We start from the raw sequence: 24323 nt of genomic DNA, 5'->3' as shown, positions 1-24323 counted from the left end.
GATCAGTTGTCATATTTTTCCAAAAAATTGTTTATACCAGGAAATTTTACTTTCTTCACCTAAAACCATTGTAGTTTACTGTTTTTCACTTCCTTATATTAAAAAAATTAATTTCCACTACTTCTTTTTATTTTTTACCAAATTTGTCTGAAAATCTGGTATATAATTTTCTGTAGTTTGTAATTATTATTTTTGTATTTTTTAATAAAATTTTTATGTACATCTATTTTGTCAAGTATTATAATTTACATGAACTATGTAAATCCATAATTTACATAATTCATATAGATTAATTAAATGGTCAGTATATTTAAATAGGTATTGATTAAAAATCAATATATTTAAAATTTATACTAAGAATTCTTAAGAACAAACATGACACCCATGAAGCCAGTGGTGCATTGTTAAGAATAAAAATGCAGGCAGAACTTGGTCAAAATTATATGGAACAGTAACAAATTTGTCTAGAAAAACACAGTATTCTAGCTACTTAAAATGATGATGTCTCCAACTGATACTATTAGGATAGATACTATAAAATTCAGAATTAAATAAAGAATTTTATTCTAATTGTGAGGGAAAAAAAGTAAAGAAACTGAAATTAGAAATTTCAGAAGCAAGTGAATATAAGCATGAGCAAGGAAATAAATTTTAATATTTTTTTATTATGGCCACCTATTTCTGATCAAATAAAAATGATTTTAATGGAGCATAGCCTACCCAGTGACGAGATAGATTTTAGAGTCTCTGTGTCACATGAGGCAAAGATTTCCAAATGATATGTCTTTTTAAAAAATAGCCTAATGGTGCTTGGCCAGTGTGGCTCAGTGGATTGAGCAGTGGCCCATGGACTGAGAGGTCCTGGTTCGATCCTGGGCTAGCGCACGTGCCTGGGTTGTGGGCTCAATCTCCAGTGGGGGTCGTGCAGGAGGCATCTGATTGATGTTTCTCTCTCACATCGATGTTTCTATCTCTCCTTTCCTTTCTCTCTGAAAAATCAATTTAAAAAATATTTGTTTGTAAAATTCTAATGGTAAGTTGATTTATTGTGATTGGCTCATTTATCCCAAGGAATTCTTATTTTTATTTTGTTTTCCGTACATACTTTTAAGGAATAATACAACAGAGTCCAATATTTGCAACTCAAGAAATGGTTTCAAAGATTGGAAAAATATGAACAGAATTTGTAAAAACAAAATTTCATATTTCATCTTGATGCTTTTTAAAAATTTAAGTATTTTTAAAGTCAAAATCAAAAATACATTGTTTCTATATGCTAATAATAAACTATCAAAAATTAGGAAAAGCTTCTCATTTACATACAATTGCCTCAAAAAGAATAAAATATTTAGAAATATATTTGACCAAGGTGGTAAAAGATCTATACACCGAATTCTATAAGTCATTAATAAAGAAACTGAAGGAGATGTTGATTGCTGCTTATCATGGAATTGCAGACCAAGAAAGGTAGACAGTCATTGTTGCACCTACCCATTGCTGCTTGTCCCTCCCCATTCAGTTGAAGTGACTTTCATGGGATTTAAAGGAACAGCATTCCTCCCCTTCTTTATTTTTAGTCTTTTCCCCTTTCAGGAGCCATTAAAGACTAGGACATTCAAAAACTATTCATATATGGGGAAAATTAGAACGTGATCTCATGTACCCAGAGAAATGCTCACAAAAAAACTGAGAAGACCTTAGTGATAACACTAAAGCTGATCCTGTGGGTAGAGACAGCCTATAACAACAACAACAATGGAACAGTAAATAAGAACAAGAATAGCAAATGCTGGGGAATAATGAGAATCTGATTCCCAGAGTTCCCACATTATTGGATTCAAATGTCCAATGTTCCATAAAAAATCACAAGGCAAATAGGTAGGTATGGCCCATTCAAAGGGTAAAAAAAATGCAACAGGAACTTCCTTAAAAAATCCTAATGTTAAGTATACTAGACAAAGAAATTAAAACAACTGTCTTAAGGATGCCCAAAGAACTAAAGGAATATGTGGGAAAAGTCAATAAAACTGTGTATGAACAAAATGGAGACCTCAATAAAGAGAATACTTCAAAAGAAACCAGAAAAAAAATCTGGAACTGAAAAGTACAACAACTGCAAATGAAAATTGCACTAAAGGGATTCAAAAGCAAATTTGAGCAGACAGAAGAATGACTCAGTGAATTTGAAGATAGGACAATGGAAATTACTGATTTTGAGGAACAGAAAGAAAACAGATTGAAGAAACTTGAACAGAGCTTAAGGGAACTGTGAGACACCATCAAGCAAATCAATGTACACATCATGGGAGGCCCAGAGGGAGAAGAGAGAAATGGGCCAGGAGCATATTTGAAGAAATGACTGAAAACTTTCCAAAGTTGATGAAAGAAATGAAAATAAACATCCAACAAGCACAACCAACTTCAAGTAAGATGAACTCAAAGAGACCAACATTGAGGCATATTATAATCAGACTTTCCAAAGATTAAGAATCTTCAGCCCTGGCCGGTTTGGCTCAGCGGTTAGAGTGTCGGCCTGCGGTCCAGAGAGACCCGGGTTCAGTTCCCACTAAGGGCGCGTACCTCGGTTGGGGTTTGTCCCTGGCCCTGGTTGGTCATGCAGGTTGCAGCCACTCGATGTGTCCCTTTCATGTCGATGTTTCTTTCTCTCTCTCTCTCTCTCTCTCTCTCTCTCTCTCTCCCTCCCTCCCTCTCCCCCCTCCCTCTATCTCTCTCCCTCTCCACCCCCCCTCCCTCCCTTCTACTCTATCTGAACAAAAAATGGAAAATGTCCTCGGGTGAGGATTTAAAAAAAAGAATCTTGAAAGCAGTGAAAGAGAAATGAATCATCACATACACTAGATCCTAAATAAGATTTTCAGCAGATGTCTCATCAGAAACAGATCAAAAGGCAGTTGGCCAATATATTTAGCATAATTAAAAAAAAAAAAACTCAGTCAAGAATCCTATTTTTGGCAAGACTGTACTTCAGAAGTGAGGGATAAAATAAGACAGTCTCATATAAACAAAACCTGAGAGAGTTTATGATCAGTAGACCTGCCCTGTAAGAAATGCTCAAAGGAGAAATTGCAAGTTGAAGTGAAAGGACACTACACATTAACTCAAAGCTCTGTGGAGAAATAAAGATCTCAATAAGGTAAGTACATGGGCAAATATAAAAGCTGGTATTATGGAAACAATGGTTTGTAACTGTATTTTTTGTTTTCCAAATGGTTAAAATATGAATACATTTAAAGAAAAAAAATTAGTGTCAAAGCTGGTTTTACTGTAACTTTGGTTTTTATCTCCAGGTTTTGTTTTGTACATAATTTAGGAAACTAATGCGTTTTAAAGAATTATTAGTCTGTTTTGAGGCACATAATGTATAAAGCTGTAATTTTATGACATCAACAATTGAAAGGGTTGGGGATGGAGCTGTAAAGAAGCAGTTTTTATATGTTATTGAGAGTAAGCTGGTATAAGTTCAAATAATGTTAGGATGTTAAAATCACATTATGGTAACCACAAAGAAAATTGCTATACAATCTACACAAATGGGAGGGGAAAGGAATTTTAAAATATCACTCTAAAAAAAAAAATCGACTCACCACAATAGAAGTCAGTAATTCAGGAAATGAAAGCCAAAAAAGTTCTAAGGTTCTAAGGCATATAGAAAACAAACAGCACAGTGACAGAAATAAGTGCCGTCTTATCAGTAATTAATTTAAATGTTATTGGATAAAAGTCTCCAATTAAAAGACAGGTTGGCGCGGGGGGAAACCACAGGCTCAAAATACATAATGTCTACAGGAAACTCATTTGAAATCTAAAGACAAAAGTTGAAAGTGAAAGAATGAAAAATATTTTATGTGAATAACCAAAAGAGAACATGACTATTAATATCAGACCAAATAGAAGTTAAATCAGAGAAAGTTTACAAGACAAGTAAAAGGACGTTATATACAGGGATGGGCAAAGGTAGGTTTACAGTTGTAGTAGAAATAATAGATAACTAATAATGCAAGAATAAACTCTGGCCCTGGCCTGTTTGTCTCAGAGCATTGGCCCACAGACCAGAATCATGGGTTTGATCCCTGGCCCCAGTAAGGTCAAACGGGAGACAGCCAATCACTGTGTCTCTCTCACATCGAAATTTCTCTCTCTCTTTCTCCCTCTCTTCCTTCCACTCTATCTAGAAATCAGTGGGAAAATATCCTTGGGTGAGGATTTAAAAAAAAAAACAAAAAATGAATAACCTCTTTCACATACTTAAAATTCTAAACCTACGTTTGCAAACCCCTGTATTAACAAAAGGTTCAGTACAGCAAGAAGATGTATGTGACAAACACAAACCTTAATGGCAGACCACCAATGTTTATGAAGCAAAAACTGACAGTATTGAAGGGGAAAATATATTGTTCTATAACAATAGTTGGAGACTTCAATAATAGTGGAAAAAGCAATCAGACCTAAGAAATAGAAGACTTAACACAATAGACCAATGAGATCTAACAGACTTAGAACACTGTGCCCAGCAACAACAGAATACACATTCCTCTCAACTGCAAATGGGACATTTTCAAGAGTAGACCATATTTTAAGCCACAAATAAAGTCTCAGAAGATTTAATAAGATAGATATCATGCAAACTAGCTTCTCTGACCACCTCAAGATGAAATTAGAAATCAACAACAAAAGAAAAACTGGAAAATTTACAAGATTGTGGCTTAGTGGATTGAGTGTTGTCCCATGGACTGAGAGGTCCCAGTTCGATTCCCATTCAAGGTACATGGCCGGGTTGCAGGCTCCATCCTCAGGCAGGGACGTGCAGGAGGCAGCTGATTGATGTTTCACTCATCAATATTTCTGTCACTCCCTGAAAAGTCAGTAAAAACATTTTTTAAAATGAGCAGACTTTAAAACAACCATTGGATCAAAGAAGAAATCACATGAGAAATTAGGAAATACTTAGATAAGAATGAAAACGAATGGGGAGAAAATGAGAAACATCTGTTAACAAAAACAAATAATTAAAATAATAAAAAGGAAAACGAAACACAACATACTAAAACTTATGGGATAATGTTTTGCAGAAATAGGAAAACTCATTCTAAAAATTATTTGGAAACTCGAGCTCAAATAGCCAAAACTTTTTGAAAGAGAAAACTGGAGTACTCACACTTTCACATTTCAAAGTTTATTACAAAGCTATAGTAGTCAAGATAGTGTGCTGTTGGCATAGACACACACATAGAACAATGCAACAGAATAAAGAGCCCAGAAATAAACTGTCACATATATGGTCAAATGATTTTTAACAAGGGAGCCAAGACCAACTTTTAAGCTAAGGTACTGGGAAAACTGGCTATTTACATGCAAAAGAATTAATTTGGACAGTTACTTAACACCCTATATAAATATTAACTCAAAATGGATCAAGGACCTAAATATAAGACCTAAATCAATAAAACTCTTAGAAGAAAATATAAGTCAAACACTTAATAGCATGAGTCCCGGCTGGTTTGGCTCAGCAGTTAGAGCATCAGCCTGCAGTCCAGAGAGACCTGGGTTCGGTTCCCGCTAAGGGCATGTACCTCGGTTGCAGTTTGTCTCCGGCCCTGGTTGGGTCGTGCGGGTGGAAACCACTTGATGTGTCCCTTTCACGTCGATGTTTCTCTCTCTCCCCCTCCCACTCTATCTGAACAAAAAATGGAAATATATCCTCGGGTGAGGATTAAAAAAAAAAACAGCATGAGATATGTCAATGATTTTTTGCATATCACACCAATGGTACAGGTAACAAAAGAAAAATAGACAAATTGCCTTTCTGTGCTAGTTAGCACTCACAAATGAAGTGTGGCAAGTGTCAGCCCCACAAAGTAACGAAGAGCAAGGATTCTCTTTTGTGCAGAGAAAGCAATGTAATGACAGGAAGCAAAGTGGCTCAGGTGGACAGACTAAGCCAATTTTCCACAAAAGGCTAAAACTACAAAGAAGATTGTGCTGAGGCTTGAATGTGTTGAGTCCAGATGCAGACCTAAGAGAATGCTGGCTATTAAGAGATGCATGCATTTTGAACTGGGAAGAGATAAGAAAAAGGGCCAGGTGATCTAGTTCTTAGCTTCATATTTTATTATGTGACAATAAAACCTTGGGATTATGTTAAAAAAAGGAAAATAGACAAATTTGACTTAATGAAAATTTAAAAATTTTATATATCAAAATGCCCTTTTTTTTAGAATAAAAAGGCAACTCAAGGAATGGAACAAAATATTTCCAAATCTTATATCTGCTAAGGGATTAAGATCCAGAATTATAGAGAACTCCTAAAACTCAATAACAAAAAAACCTGGTTTACTAGAAATATCAGGGAGACGCTTTGTAAAAAGTATATGATTGTCTAGTCACTATGCTGTACACCTAAACCTAATACAAAATAATATTGAATGTAAACTGTAATTGAAATTTTTTTAATTAAAAAAAAATGGCTAAAGGATTCAAATAGAAATTCCTCCAAAGAAGATATGCAAATGGTCGATAAACACATGAAAACAGGCACAAGATTACTAATCATCAGGGAAATGCAAATCAGAACTACAATGACATAACACCTCACGTCATTAGGCTGGCTACTATTAAAAAAAGAGAGAGAGAAACTGATAGGTATTGAGGATGTTGAGAAGCTAACCCTTATGTACTGTTAGTGAAAATGTAAAATGGTACAGCCATTGTGGAAAACAGTGTGGCAGTTCCTCAAAAAATTATATAATCTAGCAATTTGAATCCTGGGTATAAATCCAGAAAAAAATATTTGTACACCCATTTTTATAGCAGTAGTATTAACAGTAGCTGAAACATGGAATTAACCATGGGTCTATCAGTGGATGAATGGATAAGCAAAATGTGGTAAATACATACAATGGAATGTTCACCCTTATTATAAAGGAAGGAAATTCAGCAGTATGCTACAACATGGATGAACCTTGAGGACATTATGCAAAGTTAAATAAATCAAGCACTAAAAGACAAATATGGTATAATTCCACTTATATAAGGTACTTAGGGTAGTTAAAATCATAAAGACAGAGTATAGTGGTGTGGGGGGGGTATTGTTTAAAGGATAGAGTTTCAATTTTACAAGATGAAAAAAGTTATAGGAATGGTTGGTGGTGTGATGGTTACACAACAGTATGACTATATTTAATACCACTGAACTATACATTTAAAAATGGTTAAGATGGTAAATTTTGTGTTGTATGTATTTTTTTACCACAACAGAAAAAAGAAAATAAATACAATAACTTGTGTATAGGGATACAGTATGATTTGTCATAGCATTAAACTCAACTATAACATATTTTGAGCCAGGAAGTATATTATGGTATGTTTTTCTTATCTATGTCTCATTTTATATTTCTGGAGTTAAACATATATTTTTATTCATTTGTTAGTTTAATGTGCACCTAATGCTGTTGTTTAAAATGCTGTGATTTTCTGCAAATGTTTTGGAAGTATTCTTTCCAAATGTTGACATACCCCCCCCCCCCCAAAAAAGTTGCTATGTCTGTAGATCTCCTCTCAGGCCTGCTTTAATTTAAACTAGTTACTTTTGTTGTTAGTATTTTCCTTACTTTCTTGTGTTAGGTGTTCTGTTTCCTGAATCCATAAATTCTTTTCTGGGGTTAGTTTTTATTTTGATGAACTGCACATCTCAAAAGGGATATATCATTTTTCACTCCTTACCTGTCTAAAACTTTGTTTACTTCAATGATAATTTGGCTGACATATATAGAAAACATTTTTACAGTGTAGTTTTCAAAGTATTGTTTTTGGTAAGTCTCATGCCATTCTTGCTTCAATTTGTGTTTAGGTTATTTTGTTCTTTCTGACAACTTGAATAATTATCTCTATCTCTGATATTTTGAAATTTCATAGTGATATGTTTACCCATCACCTGTTTTTCATTCATTATGGTAGGCATTAGACAAGCTTTTATAATTGGGATATTTCTGTTTAGGGGTTAAATTTTTTTGGTAAATTTTCACTGTCATTTTCTCTGTTCTTCCTTTTTTTTTATTTTGTAAACTCCTATTGATTTGATACTGTACTTACTGCATCAACTCCTCTAATTGTATGATATTTTCTTTTTGCTTTTTATCTTTGGTCTTTTTAGTTCAGTCTTCTAAAAAATATTTTCTAAAATTAATTATATTGCCCTGGCCAGTTTTGCTCAATGGTTGGAGCATTGGCCTGTGGACCAGAGAGTCCCAGGTTCAGTTCCCACTAGGAACTGAAAAATATTAAATAAAATTAATTATATTAGTTGCCATATATTTAAACTTGAAGAACTCTTTGAGTTTTTTATTTGTTCTTTAATTATTCTGTTTTTATAGTTTAATGAATGTAATGACATCTCATACCTCTCTGGGGGTATTAAATATGTATTAATTATATATTGTATATTTTTGTTCTCAGCAATGTCTCTGTTGTCTCCAAGCCCCCTGTTTTAATCCTTTTCTTTGATTTTGATCTTTCTGATATTAAAGGATGTCGTCATTTGTGTGGTAATCCTTAGCTGTTCATACATATTAAAGAGTGAAACACTAAAAAGTTTTTTGAACACCTGTGGTTTTGGATGGGGATAAGGCTGTTTTGCGTAGCACACAGGTATTCCTCTCAGCTCCAGGTGGCACTGTTCTAGCACTCTAAAGTCTTTATTGATATTTACCATATTAGAAACTAAAATTGTGCTATTTCAAAGTATTATTACTTAAAAAATAATAAACCTCCATAAGTTAACATAAATAACATACATTTTCTGAAAAATAACTATTTCCCAAAACAAATTTAAAAGAATGACATTGTTTTCCACCTTTGCATATCTTTTTAATGTCTTGTTAAATAGAAGAAAACTGAATTATCATGTTTCTGCATTGAGTTTGTTGTAATATATAGTTTTGGTTGAAATATATGAAGAATATATTTGTTTATATTTAAAAATATTTATTTAAATATACATATTTAAAGTACTCATCCAGTACTTTAAAATTTTTTTCAAATAATTCTGATTATTCTCCTTTGCAATTACATCAAAAGTAGAAAAGTGGAGGTTTTCTGAAAGATTTACTACAGTGTGGAATATTACTCCATATAACTAAACGTTTTGTATTTTGTTACATTAAAATCTATTATTCTGTTTTACACTTTGATTGAATCTTTATTCCATGGATAATTTTATGTCAGGCATTGGTCATTTGGAAAATATTGGTTCACTGAGTTACTTTAAATCTTCCAAGTGTTGACATTTTTCATTATGTAATAAGAATTATCACATTTATTCAAAGTATCATTAATCTCATCAGTGGTAGATACAAGTGTTCCTTAAAAAATTTTTTTTGGCCCTGGCCGGTTTGGCTCAGCGGTTAGAGCGTCGGCCTGCGGTCAGGAGAGACCCGGGTTCGGTTTCCGCTAAGGGCACGTACCTCGGTTGCAGTTTGTCCCCGGCCCTGGTTGGTCGTGCGGGTGGCAGCCACTCGATGTGTCCCTTTCACATCGATGTTTCTCTCTCTCTCTCTTTCTCTCTTCCTCTCTCTCCCTCCCACTCTATCTGTAAAAAAAATGGAAAAATGTCCTCAGGTGAGGATGAAAAAAAATAAAAAAAATTTTTTTGGCCCTGGCCAGTTTTGCTCAGCGGTTAGAGCATCGGCCTGCGGTCCGGAGAGACCCGGGTTCGGTTCCCGCTAAGGGCACGTACTTCAGTTGCAGTTTGTCCCCGGCCCTGGTTGGTCGTGCGGGTGGCAGCCACTCGATGTGTCCCTTCATGTCGATGTTTCTCTCTCTCTCTCCCTCCCACTCTATCTGTACAAAAAATGGAAAAATATCCTCGGGTGAGGATAAAAAATAAAATAAATAAAAAAAATTTTTTTTGAATCCTCACCCAAGGACATTTTTCCATTTATTTTCAGACAGAGTGGGAGGGATGGGACCGGAGGGTGGGGGGAGAGAAAGGAAGGGAGGGAGAGAAACATCAATGTGAAAGAGACACATGGACTGGTTGCCTCCTACACGACCCTGAATGGGGCAAGTACTGAACTGCAACTGAGGTACTTTCCCTTGATCGGAATTGAACCTGCAATTTTTTTGGTCTGTGGGCAGACACTCTAACCACTGAGCTAAACCGACCAGGGCAAATTTTCTTAAAATTTAAATTTTGCTGGAATTTCATTGGCAACAAATACTGCCAGTTGTTTTCTTTGGTGTTACAGGCTCACTTTGTCAGTTTTCAAGAAAATGTGTACTAAACAGCCAAATTAAAATATTCATAGTTTGACAGTCATTCAAGTGATATTAAGTGGAAAATGTTTATTTTAAAATAGGTTTATCTCGCAGCTCAATCAGGTATTTTTAATATGCAATAGCAATGCTGTATGCATACTTTCTATTTCATCACACAGAATATTTGGAAGACATAAACTAAAGAATTGATATATAATAAAATTATATAAAATAGAATAAAATTTACAACTGGTATGTGCTGGTAAAGAATATAATGATTACACCTTGTCCGGTGTGGCCCAGCAGTTAAGAGTGTCGGCCCATGGACCAGAGTCAAGGGTTTGATTTCAGTTACGGGCATGTACCTCAGTTGTGGTTTGGTCCCAGCCCTGCTCGGGATTGTGGGGTAGGTGACTAATCACTGGGTCTCTTTCATGTCAATGTTTTTCTCTCTCTCTCTTTGTCTTCCCCCCACCCCCACGGTATCTGAAGATTAATGAAAAGGTATCCTTGGATGACGATTTAAAAAGAAAAAAAGAATATAATAACTACTAGTAAAATTTTGATTTGGTGCCACTCCCTTGATTTGTGTTAAGATGCCAGCATATTTACCCACCACTGCTTTTGTTTTAACCTCACATGCCTCCTGAAAGTGTTTCGTAGACCCCAGGTATCTGTGAACACATTTGGACCACTGCTGACATGGATTCATATAGGTAAAGGTTGCCTCCTGCATCGGTTCACTGTACAACCTGCACAGGAATTGTTCAGAAATTAACATAAGAAAATCTGGTGCTCAGCCAACTAGTTCTTTGGTGGAGAGTATACTCACAAAATCATTATGGGAAATGTTTTCTTTGGGGCTGGTGTTTTTCTCTGAAGATTCCTATTGGGGGTTGTAGGATGAAGAGTGATTCCTCTGGCTGCTGGCATTCTGGGATCAGAAGGAAGAAGGACTGTGACCCCTTTACTCAGTATATGGATTTTTTGGACTTCCGGTCAAGATCGCAGTGTAGGTAGACGCGGTGCAGTATCGTGTCTTGCCACAACCGCATCAAAGTTACAACTAAACTACAGAACAATCATCATTCAAAAACATCTGAAATCAAGCTGAATCGAAGTCCTACAACTACAAAATTAAATAAAAAGCTGCATTGAGAAGTAGGAGGGGCGGAGGCGCGACGAGCTGGTCCCACAGCCACATGTGACGGATAAAAATCAGGAGGCTCCCTCGGCTGGGAAGGTCCTCCCTGAGGAGTGAAGGGTCCCCGTCCCACACCAGGTGCCCAGCTCAGGGTTCCAGTGCCAGGAAGAGAAGTCCCCATAACTTCTGGCTGGAAAAACCAGTGGGAACTGAGGCTGAGGCGGCTGGAACCACAGGCCGCTCCTCTTAAAGGGCCTATGCCTGGACTTATTTGGACTTACACCCTCCAGGCTCCAGTGTGGGGGAGGCAGCTTGAAAGGCACCAGAGTCATATGGGGAAGAACTGAGTTGTTTGGCATTGGAGTGAGGGCTGGAGAGGGGGCTTTCTCCTGGACAGACATGCTGTCAGAGACCTTTATTCCTTTGGTGAGCCCTTCCCTGGGGTGGCAGACAGCCGCCATATCTGGGACTCCAGCAACCTGGCTCACACTGGTAGCCCCACCCTGGTGATTCCCCGAGGCCCTGCCCCACCCAACTTTCAGGCCCACCCAAGCTATTGCCACTTGCTTAACCATAGGATTGGCTTGTCTTGGATCCTGCTTGAGATTTTCCTAAATTCTTTCAAACAAGCAGCATCTGGTCTCAGCGAGCCCCATACCGCTCATTAAGTAATACATAGAAACAAACACAGGGAGGCAGCCAAAATGAGGAGACAAAGAAACAGGCCCCAAATGAAAGAACAGAACAAAACCCCAGGAAAAGAACTAAGCAGAATGGCGATAAGCAACCTAACAAATGCTGAGTTCAAAACACTGCTTATAAGGATGCTCAATGGACTTAGTGAGAACCTCAGTGAATTTAGTGAGGGCCTCAAGAGCATACAAAAGGAACAGTCAGATTCAGTATTATAGTAGGTAAAGCCAAGAAGCATACCATCGATTTGGAATATCAGGAAGCAAAAAAACACCCATACAGAACAGCAAAAAGAAAAAAGTCCAAAAAGATAGTGTAAGGAGCTTCTGAGACAACTTGAAGTATGCCAACATTCGCATCTTGGGGGTGCCAGAAGGAGAAGAGAAAGAACAAGAAATCGAAAACCTATTTGAAACAATTCCTTAACTTGGTGAAGGAAACATACATACAAGTCCAGGAAGCACAGAGAGTCCCAAACAAGATGAACCCCAAGAGACCCACACCAAGACACAGCATCATCAAAATGCAAAAGGTTCAAGACAATCTTCAAAGCAGCAAGAGAAAAGCAGTTAGTTACCTACAAGGGAGTTCCCATTAGACTGTCAGCTGATTTCTCAAAAGAAACTTTGCAGTCTAGAAGGGAGTGGCAAGAGATATTCAGAGTGATGAAAAGCAGGAACCTACAACCAAGGTTACTCTATTCTGCAAAGCTGTCATTTAGCATCGAAGGCCATATAAAGAGTTTCCCAGACAAGGAAAAGCTAAAGGAGTTCATCACCACCAAACCATTATATATAAAATGTTGAAGGGTCTTCTTGGAAAAAAATATAAAATTTATGAACAAATAAAATGACAGTGAATATATATCTATCAACAATTGAATCTACAAACAAAATGAAGAAGCAGAACAGAAACATTCTCATAGATACAGAGAAATATTTTTGGTTGCCAGATGGGATGGGGGTTGGGGGAATGGGTGGAAAAGGTGAAGGGATTAAGAAGTACAAATTAGTTGTTAGACTGACAAACCTCTAAGGGAATGGGTGTTGGTGGGAAGAAGTAAACCAAAGAACTTATATGTATATATGCATAATGAATGGACACAGACACCATTGTGGGAAAAGGCAGGAGAGGGGCGGGAATGGGGAGGAGGGGGACAATGGGGGAAAAATGAGGAACATCTGTAATACATTCAACAATAAAGATAAGTTAAAAAAATATATATGTATGGATATTTTACTAATTTATTGTTTTCCTCTCAGTATTTCATGCCTGCCCTTTGCTGTTCCTGGTGTTCACAACTTTACATTGTCTCCAGAGTTAACCTTTAGTCCCTGTGGTAGGGTAAGACTAGGTGTCTGTTGTATGAGTTGTAGAAAATTTAGGTTTCTCAACAGTCTCTGTGCTTCATTTTTACCTTGAATGTACTGAATATTGTACTGAATTCCTCCAAATTCCGGATTTCTTGGGTTGCTTGGGCAGACTGATTCTCTTCTTACACTTCCCACTTGGATGTTTTATTGCAACTTCTTCCACACTGTGATGTCAGTTTCCACTCCTCCAGCCACTTTCCATTTAAAAGTTTGTTAACAGCTAGATCTGGATTTGAATCTTTACCACTTACTGTGGCATTGCTTTAGGTTCTCTACTTAACCTATGCAGTCTTATTTTTCATTTGTAAAAATGGGGTTTATGATATCTAATATGAGAATTACATAAGGTAGTGAATGCAAAGTTCTTCACGTACTACATGCATCATATGCCCTCAATAATTGGTAATTGTTATAAACTGTTATGCTGGCCTCTGGCAAAGAGTTTTTATTATATTCCTTACACATAGACAATTTGAAGTAAGCAAATTAATATGTCTATTATTTACTGTTACGTAGTTTGACAGTGGAAGGGTTACAGTGAAACTGACTCCAAATGTGAAATGATAATTTCAGATATGTCTTTGTTGTTGTTGTTAATCCTCACCTGAGGATATTTTTCCATTGACTTTTAGTTAGAATGGAAGGGATGGAGGGGTGGAGGGGGAGAGAGAGAGTGAGAAATTGATATGAGAAAGATACATTTATTGGTTGCCTCCCACACGACCCCAACTGGGGCTGGGGATCAAACCCGCAACGGAGGTACGTGCCCTTGACCAGGAATTGAACCTGTGACCAGTCCACAAGCCCATGCTCTTAACTGCTGAGCCAAACCAGTCAGGGCAGAAATGTCTTTGTTTAGGTACTTAATATATTTGTATAAAGTACTAGTAATGCAATTTGTTCAAATTTAAGTTGTGTTTAACTCATTTTCTATTCAAGTAAAGTTTATCTTTGAACAGCCTGGGGACTAGGGGCACTGACCCCCACACAGTTGAAAATTCATGTATAACTTTAGACTTAGTCAAAGTTTAGCTATAGTACAGTTGTTTCTAAGTATCTGCAGGGGATTGATTCCAGGACCTCACTCCCACCCCAAAGGATACCAAAGTCCATGGATATTCAAGCCCCTTATATAAAATGGCATAAAATATTGCATACAGTTGGACTTCCACATCCATGGATTCCCAACCGCAGATTGAAAATACTGTTTTGGTTGAATACACGGAAACGAAACACAGGGATACAGAGTGCCAACTGTATAAAATCTGCATAAAAGTGGACTCGCACAGTTCAAACCTGTGTTCAAGGAACTGTGATTGTAATTATGGCCCATATTTGAAACAGAATCTAAGGAAACCAGGTATTATAACTGGGTAACTGTTTCATGACCTTGTCAGAAACTTGTAGTACAAAGAATTTCTCTTAGAGGTTTCTTTAAAAAGAATTGTTAAAATCATACTTTTGATAATGAACTATTCTAGTACATATTTTTGATTAAGAAATTTTTGTAGTTCCTTAGTATATAAGGTTGCACACTTAAATTTCTTTTATCCAGAAGGTTTAGTATAATAAAACTAGTTTAACCTTATCCACAAATATAAAAGAAAATTATTCATCATTTCAGGAAATTGCAAGACCTAATATGGCTGAAGGAGAAACAGAAAGATCAAATTCTGAGAGGTAAATATAAGGAAAAACTGAATCTCAAATCCAAGTATGTATATAAAGTGATACTTGAGTTGTGTTATTTAATTAAATCTATAAAGGACTATTGAAATGTTTGTATATGATAGTGTTTTTAGTAATGGCTTTTAATTAAAATAAGATTTGAAATTTTAATACAGCAAGAATATACTACAGGTCCTTAGTTTTGAAGTCCTTTTATAAATGTAAAGTATAAAGTTGTTAAATTTTTTTGAAGTACTTACTAGTAAGTAAAATGGTAACAGATTTTGATTGCCTCTATTAAATGAAAACAGTTACAATATGCTACAGGTTACAACATGTGGACAATTACTGCAAATATATAATTTTAAAATCTTTTTTTAAATATATATTTTCAAAAAGCTGTAAAGCTACTTATGTGGCATCTCAACTTAAAAGTTTCAAAATTTAAGAATTGATTTTTAAAAATATAATGGTCAGGTAGAATACTAAAGAACACAAGACCTTTCACAATCTTTTAGAAAATAATTCCAACATTCTAATTAGAACTTTTTCCAGATAAAGGTAATTTTATTTTGCCTTTTAAATTAAGTGATTTCTCCATTTCTATTTTTATACTGTATATTTTACAGTAGATTATTTGTTAATTTCATGCAATTAATTAATCTATTGCCCTTAAAAAGCAAATTATGGAATAAGGCTTTATGAAGTTCTTAGACTTAACTTAGCATTTTAACTAGAATCCTGGAGGGAAGGGGAAAGAAGTTACTAAAATTCAACTAAAGGAAAAAGCAAATTAGTTATATCTGTATTATTTAACATTTTCTGTAATTTGAAGTTAATTTAATAAGAGCTGAACAGAAATAACAATTATACAAATTTAAATGCGGAAAATACAATATTCTTCAGATAATGTATTTGACCTATAAGATCTAAGTAAATGAGCTAAGAATTTTTTTTCTATACCAGTAACATGATTACAAAATACAATGGACAAAAGAGTTAATTTACATTATTAACAAAAATGAGCAATGTGTAAGATCTAAATGAAAAACAAAAATTTACTAAGGTAGAAAATAATATATTACTAACTTGCATGATAGGCCATTTTCAAAATTGTTTTATGGGTTTAATGAACATTTAGTTGAAAATTTCAATGGCATTTGGTTTGGAAATTGACAAAGTTTAAGATTCATATATTTTTATTTATTAATACCATAATTTATTTAATTATTGCCCTGTTGCTAGATTTTAGGTTGTTTCTGTATTCACTACTGAAACATTATTTTAATGAACATCCTTGTACAAATATCTTGTACATTTCTAAATGATTAAATTTAGGGAGAAGAGTAGTATAATGTAGGCAGTTTGTTCTATTAGATAATAAAGTACATTGTTAATCTATAATTGTTTAGACTGTGTGGTACTGGCTCAAGACTTGTGTAAAGACAGAACAGAATACATAGCAGAGAAATGACCTTATAAATATAAGTTAGTTAAATAATAAATATTTGATACCATTGCCTTGATATTTGTCCGTTGAAAAAGTCTCAGTTCCAGGTAGATTAATGTAAGAAATAAGACATGTGTTATCATTAAATTAATTTTTGCTAAAATAAGCACTTTTATATCTAGATAAAGGGCTGGAAATCCTCTTAGAAGTCTTGTGTTTCTAATGTTTTATTATTCACTAAATAGTTTCTGTTAACATATCAGGGTAAGGATAAACACACAGACACACACCTATGTATATATGTATGTATATTTACATATTTTTTTCAGGCATGTTTTTGTGTTTTCTTAAATTAGGCTATTAAAAATTAGGGAAATATTTGTGAATGCTTATCTGATTTTGCATAGGGAAAGACACTGTAACCGTAAGAGGATATATGAGTCATAAAAGAAAAATGTTTTTTTTCATATGTATTAATTCCTTGTTTAAACTACTCTCAGAAATTAATAAAGCTTAACTTTTAACTAAAAACAGGCAAGGATGTTAACAGATGAAAATGATAACCAGGACTAAAACGAGCTGATAGACTCTACAGGTCTACTTTTAATATGTGATTCTGGAGTTTTTCACTTTCTTGCCTAAGAAAAGGGCTGTCTTCTAAATTGTAACATTATGTCAAGGACTTAATGACTTGTTTCTTTTTTTTTTTTTTGTTATTGGGGGCAAGTGAGCTTTGGCTTTAAAAAATTTTTTTAGAGCATGTCTTTATTTTTATAATGTTCAAAAACTTTGTATTATGAAGCAGTAAATAAATGGCTTTATTTTTTTCAGTACACCTGATAAAACTTCAGAAGAAAAAAGTGGGTGTGATACAAATTCATTTGAAGGATCATCAGCAACAAAAAGTGAAGAAAGCACAATAGTTTCAGATAAAGAAAATAATACCTGTCTTGAAGACAAGGAAACTGACTCAAAGAATATCTCCAGTTGTGATTCAAATATTGGTGAAGATAAAGTGGAAAAGGAAAAACAACTAGAGCACAGTTATCAGGAAACGGAGTTGAAGATGTGCCAAAGTTCAGAAAACATAATTTCATGTGTTCAGATTAAAGATCAAAACTCCAGTGAAGCTAGGTCTTCTTCAAAGAATATTAAGGATTTGAGGTTAACATCTGGTGATGTTAGCATTGATCAGTTTTTGAGAAAAAGAGATGAACCTGAATCTGTTAGTTCTGATGTTAGTGAGCAAGGCAGTGTTCATCTGGAACCTTTGACTCCATCGGAGGTACTTGAGTATGAAGCCACAGAGATTCTTCAGAAAGGTAGTGGTGATCCTTCAGCCAAGTCCGATGAAATAGCGTCTGATCAAACAGATGATGTTCCTAGAGATAGCCCTAGCACAACAGAGACAACAGTAGACCTGGCAGATGAAAAAGAAAGAAGTTGAGATTAGTTAAGTCATTCTCAGTTTTAGTGTACCAACAGTAAGAGCATTTGCAACAGTGCTATCAGGTGAGCTCAGCAGTGCTGTTGTGGAGTTCAGAAATAGAAAAATATGAGGGAGGTCATTCATGCACTTCATCTGTATGTTCAACCTAGGTTATTACAGAAATCAATTCAATAATATGATTAGTATGGCTTTCCAAGAGGTTTTAAAACATGAATAGGATTTTAATGAAAGGTAAGCTTACAATAGAAAAGCTTAATTTAACAGTTCTCAAGGAAATGGAACTTGGTTGCCAATATGAATTGATTATTAAAATATTAGTTATATTTATAAAGCATTGAAACTTGCATCAGTTCTAAGCCAAAAATCCTTATTACCAATATATTCTTCTCAATTAACTTAAAGGAAGAAATTTGGAAATCATATACCTTTTGGGAATTTTTAATATGTTTTTATTGATTTTTTTTTTTTTGAGAGCGAGAAACATTGATGTAAGAGAGAGACTTTGATCGGCTGCCTCCTGCATGCCCGCAACCCAGGCATGTGCCCTGACTGGGAATCAAATCGGGACCTCTCAGTCCATGGGATGAAGCTCAATCTCCTGAGCCACACCAGCTGGGCCCTGTTTGGAATTTTAAAATAAAGGCTAATTGGCATTGTTAAGGAAAGCTTTATTTGGGGTATGACGCTGGTAAATGCTTAGAGTGTGAAATTGATGAATCTATTGAGAATTTTGATAAACATAAACTTAATTTTGGATTTAATATAACATTCCAGACTGTCAGAAGCATGTAAACAGAATATTTGAATCTGTGTACCTCCATACAAGTGTTAGCCTGCCAGGCTGTAAGCTTATCTTAATAAAACTTTCAGTGAAAGTGAAATTATTAAAATATAAATTTATATTTGTGTTTTTTGTCAGTGTGAGCTGTGCAGAAATCCCTTGATGTACTAGTTGTATAAAGTAGAAACTCGTTGTTAAAACTCTTGTAGCTATTATGCTTTTAATATTATTTTAATGATCTTTAGAAGTAGACCCATAAAAATGGTCTGGAAACCAAACCAAAGTATGGTATAATGTAGATATTGTAAAGCAGTACACTGAAAACATGTCCTGGCATGAATTCAGCCATGTTTAAGTGACTTTTTCTTTAATTGTAAAATAGGAACTTCAAATGGGACCGAAAGCAGTGATGTAAAAAATTGGTTTGGGATATTTAGTCTAATTTATCTATCAGATGGCTGCTAAATTGATTTTTCAGTTGTTTTTTATCATCTAGAAAATAATAGATCTAGAAATGAATAAAATGAATAACAGTAGTTTGCTTTGAAGTACTAATAAACTTTTATTTAAAATGCTACATTTTTACTTCTTAAAATGTGCTTTGAATTCTTAAATTTCGTTTCACTGAATATTAAATGTTTTAAATGTCTATTAAAATTCTGCTGTATATAGGAGTTTTTGAGTAAATATTTGCAATAAAAATCTGTCCCTGAATAATTTTATTTTTCAGAAAACTGAGTCAGATTACTTTTGGCACCTTTAGAAACTATTTGTTCAAGGAAATTTCATGTTAAAGTTAGTGGTAGGATTTTATTCTGTATTCTTTAATTGATGTATGATATATTTTAAATTAGTACTTAACATATAAGGGAAAATACTGCTATGCTAATATTTACAGAGAATATATTTGTTTTCTAAATCCTTTCATTTCAAGAGAAATAATTGGATGTTATAGTTTTCTACCTGTTCAGTACATTAAAGGGGCTAAATACGCAAAATATATTTTCAACTTATGTTCTTTAATATTTGAGTAGGGGGCTACAAATATTTTCTTCTTTTCAGCTCCCAAGAAAAAATAAGTAGAAATGGACCTATTAGCTGTCACCCTTCACATTATTGAAATATAACTCTATATAGCAGAAAAGATTTGGGGAATAATTTAAATCTTAGAAGAGCAAGGAGTAGAAAACATTCAATTAGTTGCCAAGCCTATGCTACAAAATCCTAGAGCACTTTGCCAAAATAAGTCTCTCAGTAACACTATAATACACCCTTTTGAGCTTCTCCAGTCTCTATATACCTTAAGAGTAGTAGTATTCAAAGTAGCTGATCAGTGAACTGTTTATACCTATCCACTATGAGAAAAGAAACCTGCACCAGACTAAGTCCTTATTGAGAAAGTCTGGTAATGAAAACAAAAACAGTTGAAATAGACCTTGTACTTGGTAACATAATCGGTTTATAGTCTCACACAATATCCTTGTCATTTCTGATCAGGAACAAACAGTTCAGGTATGTAAATCAAACCTTTAAGTAGCAGTGCTTTAGAACAGTGGAACTTCCTAAACTACAGACTTTCTGTTACGGGGCTTGATTGTGGGCCATGTGGTCACAGGTATTCAAGTTTACCTTGTTGCATGAAAGCAACTGTAGATAATATGTAAATAATAGTCTATTTGTGTTTCGGTAAACTTCATTTTTTAAAAAAAAAACCACAGAATGTTGGCTAAATTTGGACCATGAACTGTAGTTTGCCTGCTTTGGAGTGTTTAGACTCCCTTGATATGATTATGAAGCTGGTAATGCACTTTAGTGACTACTTGCCTAAGAACCAACTAATGACTAGTGCCTTAATATGTTATGATTCCTTGTTATCTATTTTTTTTTTTTTTCATCCTCACCCGAGAATATTTCTCTCTATCTTCAGACAGAGTGGGAGGGAGAGAGTGAGAGAAAGGGAAGGAGAGAGAAACATTGACATGAGAGGGACACATCGACAGGTTGCCTCCCACATAACCCTGACCAAGGCCAGGAATGAACCACAACCGAGGCACGTGCCCTTGGCCGGAATCGAACCTGTGACTCACTGGTCCATGGGCTGACGCTCTACTGCTGAGCCAAACCGGCCAGGGCAATTCCTTGTTATCTAGTAATAGAATTATGATAGATTAAAAATGTAGTTCAGTGACATTAATTGATTTTGTGGGATGTACTTTAATTTACATTGATAATTTAAATGCCATATTTATTTATTTCTTCCTCTGCCTTTCTCCAATGTTTTAGAAAAGAAATTGAAAATTGTTTCACCTTATACAAAATTTTAAGAACTATTCTAAACATTTTTTTAAAGGAACTGACAAGATATGAGTTATCTTGTTTTTGCTAGAAGTAAAATGATGAGGGCATCAAATATCTCGGCAATATTTGTCTAAGGTTACAAAGATTTGAAATCAATTTGATCTGATTCTAAAGTTATATTCTGTTATACCTGTAGTTCTCAGTATTTATATTGAATGTTGCTTTTTAAAATAAATTTTTAAAAAAATAACCCTCCCATTGATGGAACAATTATAGTTTGTTTTATTATTTATGCAGTGATTGTGTGTATATGGAATGGAAGACTTCCTAACCTACAGAAAAGGACCTACTGATCTTTTTTAGTGGGAATTGAGAAATTTTACCTCAGGAGGAGGGATTTGATAATAATTTTTTAATAGTAAAGACAGCATATAATTTTTTTTTTCAATTTCATTTTTTAATTTTATTTTTGTTACATATGTTTCTCCTTTTTTACACCCTCCTCCCCAACCCTGGCTTTGTTGTCCATGTCCATTGGTCATGCATACATGCATATAAGTTCTGTGGTTTATCTATTCCCACCCCCCACTACCCCCTCTTCTGAGGGTTGTCAGTCTGTACCCTACTTCCATGTTTCTGGGTCTACCCTATTCCTCAGACTGTTATATTCATTATATTCCATATATAAGTGAGATCATGTGGTATTTGTCTTTTTTTGCTTGGCTTGTTTCACTTAGGATAATATTTTCCAGGTCCCTCCATGTTGTCTCAAAGGATAAGAGATCTTTCTTTCTTACAGCTGCATAGTTCTCCATTGTGTATATGTACAACATCTTTTTTATACACTCAAGACAGCATATAATTTAAAGATATACTTTACATAATAATTGTAGAAGTGTTAACATCATTACATTTTTGTAGTCTTCTGTAATGTCGTTTTTTTACTCCATGCTTGACACAGTCATTTTTGTTTCCTCAAAATATTACTCCAATAACAATCACTCCTACTGACTTCAATGAAACAGGACTTTTGTATTATATATAGGCACTAAAAAAGGATTGCAAGTATTTCATTTTACTAGATTACTGTAACACTAAGACTTGTTTTTCAGCAAAGAAATGAAACACTTATTTTTTTTGTGTTTTTTTTTTTTTCTTTTAACTGAAGCACATGTAGATCCATGCAGACAAAATGAATAGTCAGATTTTTAAAAGTCATGGCAATGTTTAATTTTCAACTTAAAAACTATAAATTGAAAGATACTTCATTCACATCATCTTGTAAAAAATTAAACATATCTGCATCAACAACGATGACAACATCAAGGGCGAGTTATCCTGGGTGAAATTGCTTTTATAGTTCGCTAAAGGTAACTTTTTTGTTGTTGTTAATCCTCACCCCAGGATATATTTCCATTGATTTTTGGATAGAGTGGAAGGGAGGGAGGGAGAGAGAGAAACATTGATGTGAAAGAGACACATCAGTTGGTTGCCTCCCACATGACCCCAACTGGGGCCTGGGATTGAACCTGCAACCCAGGTACGTGCTCTTGACTGGTAATCGAACTCAAGACCCCTCTGACCACTGAGCAAGACCAGCCAGTGCGCTAAAGGTAATTTACAATTGCTTGTTAAATATTAAATCACTTTCATTATTTAAAAGAATATACTAAGCATAATTTAGCCTTCTTTGATTATATAGGGTGTCATCATTATGAAGATTATTGAATCAAAATATAAATGAAACTATAGCTGCAGATGTTAATCGCCTGATAACTGATGATCACAGAAGTGACCATGGATTTTGGTTTCCAGAAAATGCTCCAGGTGTATCTGGGATCATATGACTTTTCCAAAAATGGAGCAGAAAATTCTGGTTTTTTTTTTTTTTTTTCTCAGATAAGTACCCAGAATTGGAATTGTTGGATCATGTGGTAGCTCTGTTTTCTTTAATCCTCACCCAAAGATATGTTTTTAATTTTGGAGAGAGAGAGAAGGGATCAAACACACAACCTAGGTATGTGCCCTGACTGGGAAGCGAACCCACAACCTCTTTCGGTACATGAGGCTACACTCCAACCAACTGAGCTGGTAGTTCTGTTTTTAATTTCTTGAGGAACTGCCATACTGTTTTCCATAGCAGCTGCATTAATGTACATTTCCACAAATAGAGCACATGGGTTCCCTTTTCTCTGCGTCCTCACCAACACCTGTTATTTCTTGTCTTTTTGGTAATAGCTATTCTAATGCGTGAGCTTATATGGGGGTTTTAATTTGCATTTCCATGATTTGGGATGTTTAGCATCTTTTCATGTACCTTTTGGCCGTTCCTATATCTTCTTCGGAAAAATCTCTCTTTTCAAATCTTCCTCATTTTTAATTGAATTTATTGGAGTGATACTAGTTCACAAAATCATACAGGTTTCAAGTGTACAACTCAAGAAAACATCCTCTGCTCACTACATTGTGCGCCCATCACCCCAAGCAGAGTCTCTTTACATTGCCATTTTCCCCTCCTTTGCCCACCTCCGCCTACCCCCACCTCACTTCCTCTGGCCATCACCACACTGTTTTTATCTATGTGTGTGTGAGAGAGATTTTATATATATTGCTTAATCCTTTTACCTTCTTTCTTCCAACCTTACAACATCCCTTCCCTTTGACAGTCTGTTTCATGTATCCATGCCTCTGTTTCTGTTTTGTTCATCAGTTTATTTTGTTCATTAGATTCCACAAGTAAATGAGATCACATGGTACTTACCTTTCTCACACTGGCTTACTTTGCTTAGCATACTAATATCCAGGTCTATCCATGCTGTTGCAAAAGGTATGATTTCCTTTTTTTTTTTTTAACAGTTGAGTATTCCATTGTGTAAGTGTACTAGTTTTTTTAAATCATCTACTCATGGGGACTTGGGCTGCTTCCAAATCTTGGCTCTAGTACATAACACTGCAATGAACATAGGGTATTTCAGTTTCTATAAATCTATTCCCAGAAGTGGAATCACTGGGTCAAAACGCAGTTCCATTTTAATGTTTGAGGTAACGCCATACCATTTTCCACAGTGGCTGCACCAGTCTACATTTCCAACAACAGTACACTAGGGTTCCCTTTTCTCCACATCCTTGCCAGCACTTGTTTGTTGATTTATTGAGGATAGTCTAATTGAAATGTTTAGGGATTATTTTGATTG

General features: G+C 35.0%; 1 protein-coding gene across 5 annotated transcripts in view; it reads left to right on the top strand.

Annotated features, from left to right (window-relative positions):
* Nucleotides 1-18296, top strand: part of ZNF280D (zinc finger protein 280D) — a 112572-nt gene extending 94276 nt beyond the window's left edge. For 4 of the 5 annotated variants that reach the window (XM_036266054.1, XM_036266053.1, XM_036266058.1 and 1 more), the window contains exons 19-20: nucleotides 15107-15162; nucleotides 17432-18292. In XM_036266054.1, coding sequence (XP_036121947.1) covers nucleotides 15107-15162; nucleotides 17432-18047 — 672 coding nt within the window. In that variant the 3' untranslated portion in view covers nucleotides 18048-18292. Of the gene's footprint in view, nucleotides 1-15106; nucleotides 15163-17431 lie in introns of all 5 variants that reach the window. The other variant, XM_036266059.1, reaches the window with a different exon arrangement.
* The last annotated feature ends 6027 nt before the right edge of the window (nucleotides 18297-24323 follow it).

The sequence above is a fragment of the Molossus molossus genome, unplaced genomic scaffold (assembly GCF_014108415.1).
Source record: "Molossus molossus isolate mMolMol1 unplaced genomic scaffold, mMolMol1.p scaffold_m16_p_1, whole genome shotgun sequence".
Lineage (NCBI taxonomy): Eukaryota > Metazoa > Chordata > Mammalia > Chiroptera > Molossidae > Molossus > Molossus molossus.
Note: the sequence above shows the minus strand (reverse complement) of the source record. Positions and strands in the feature narration are given on the sequence as shown.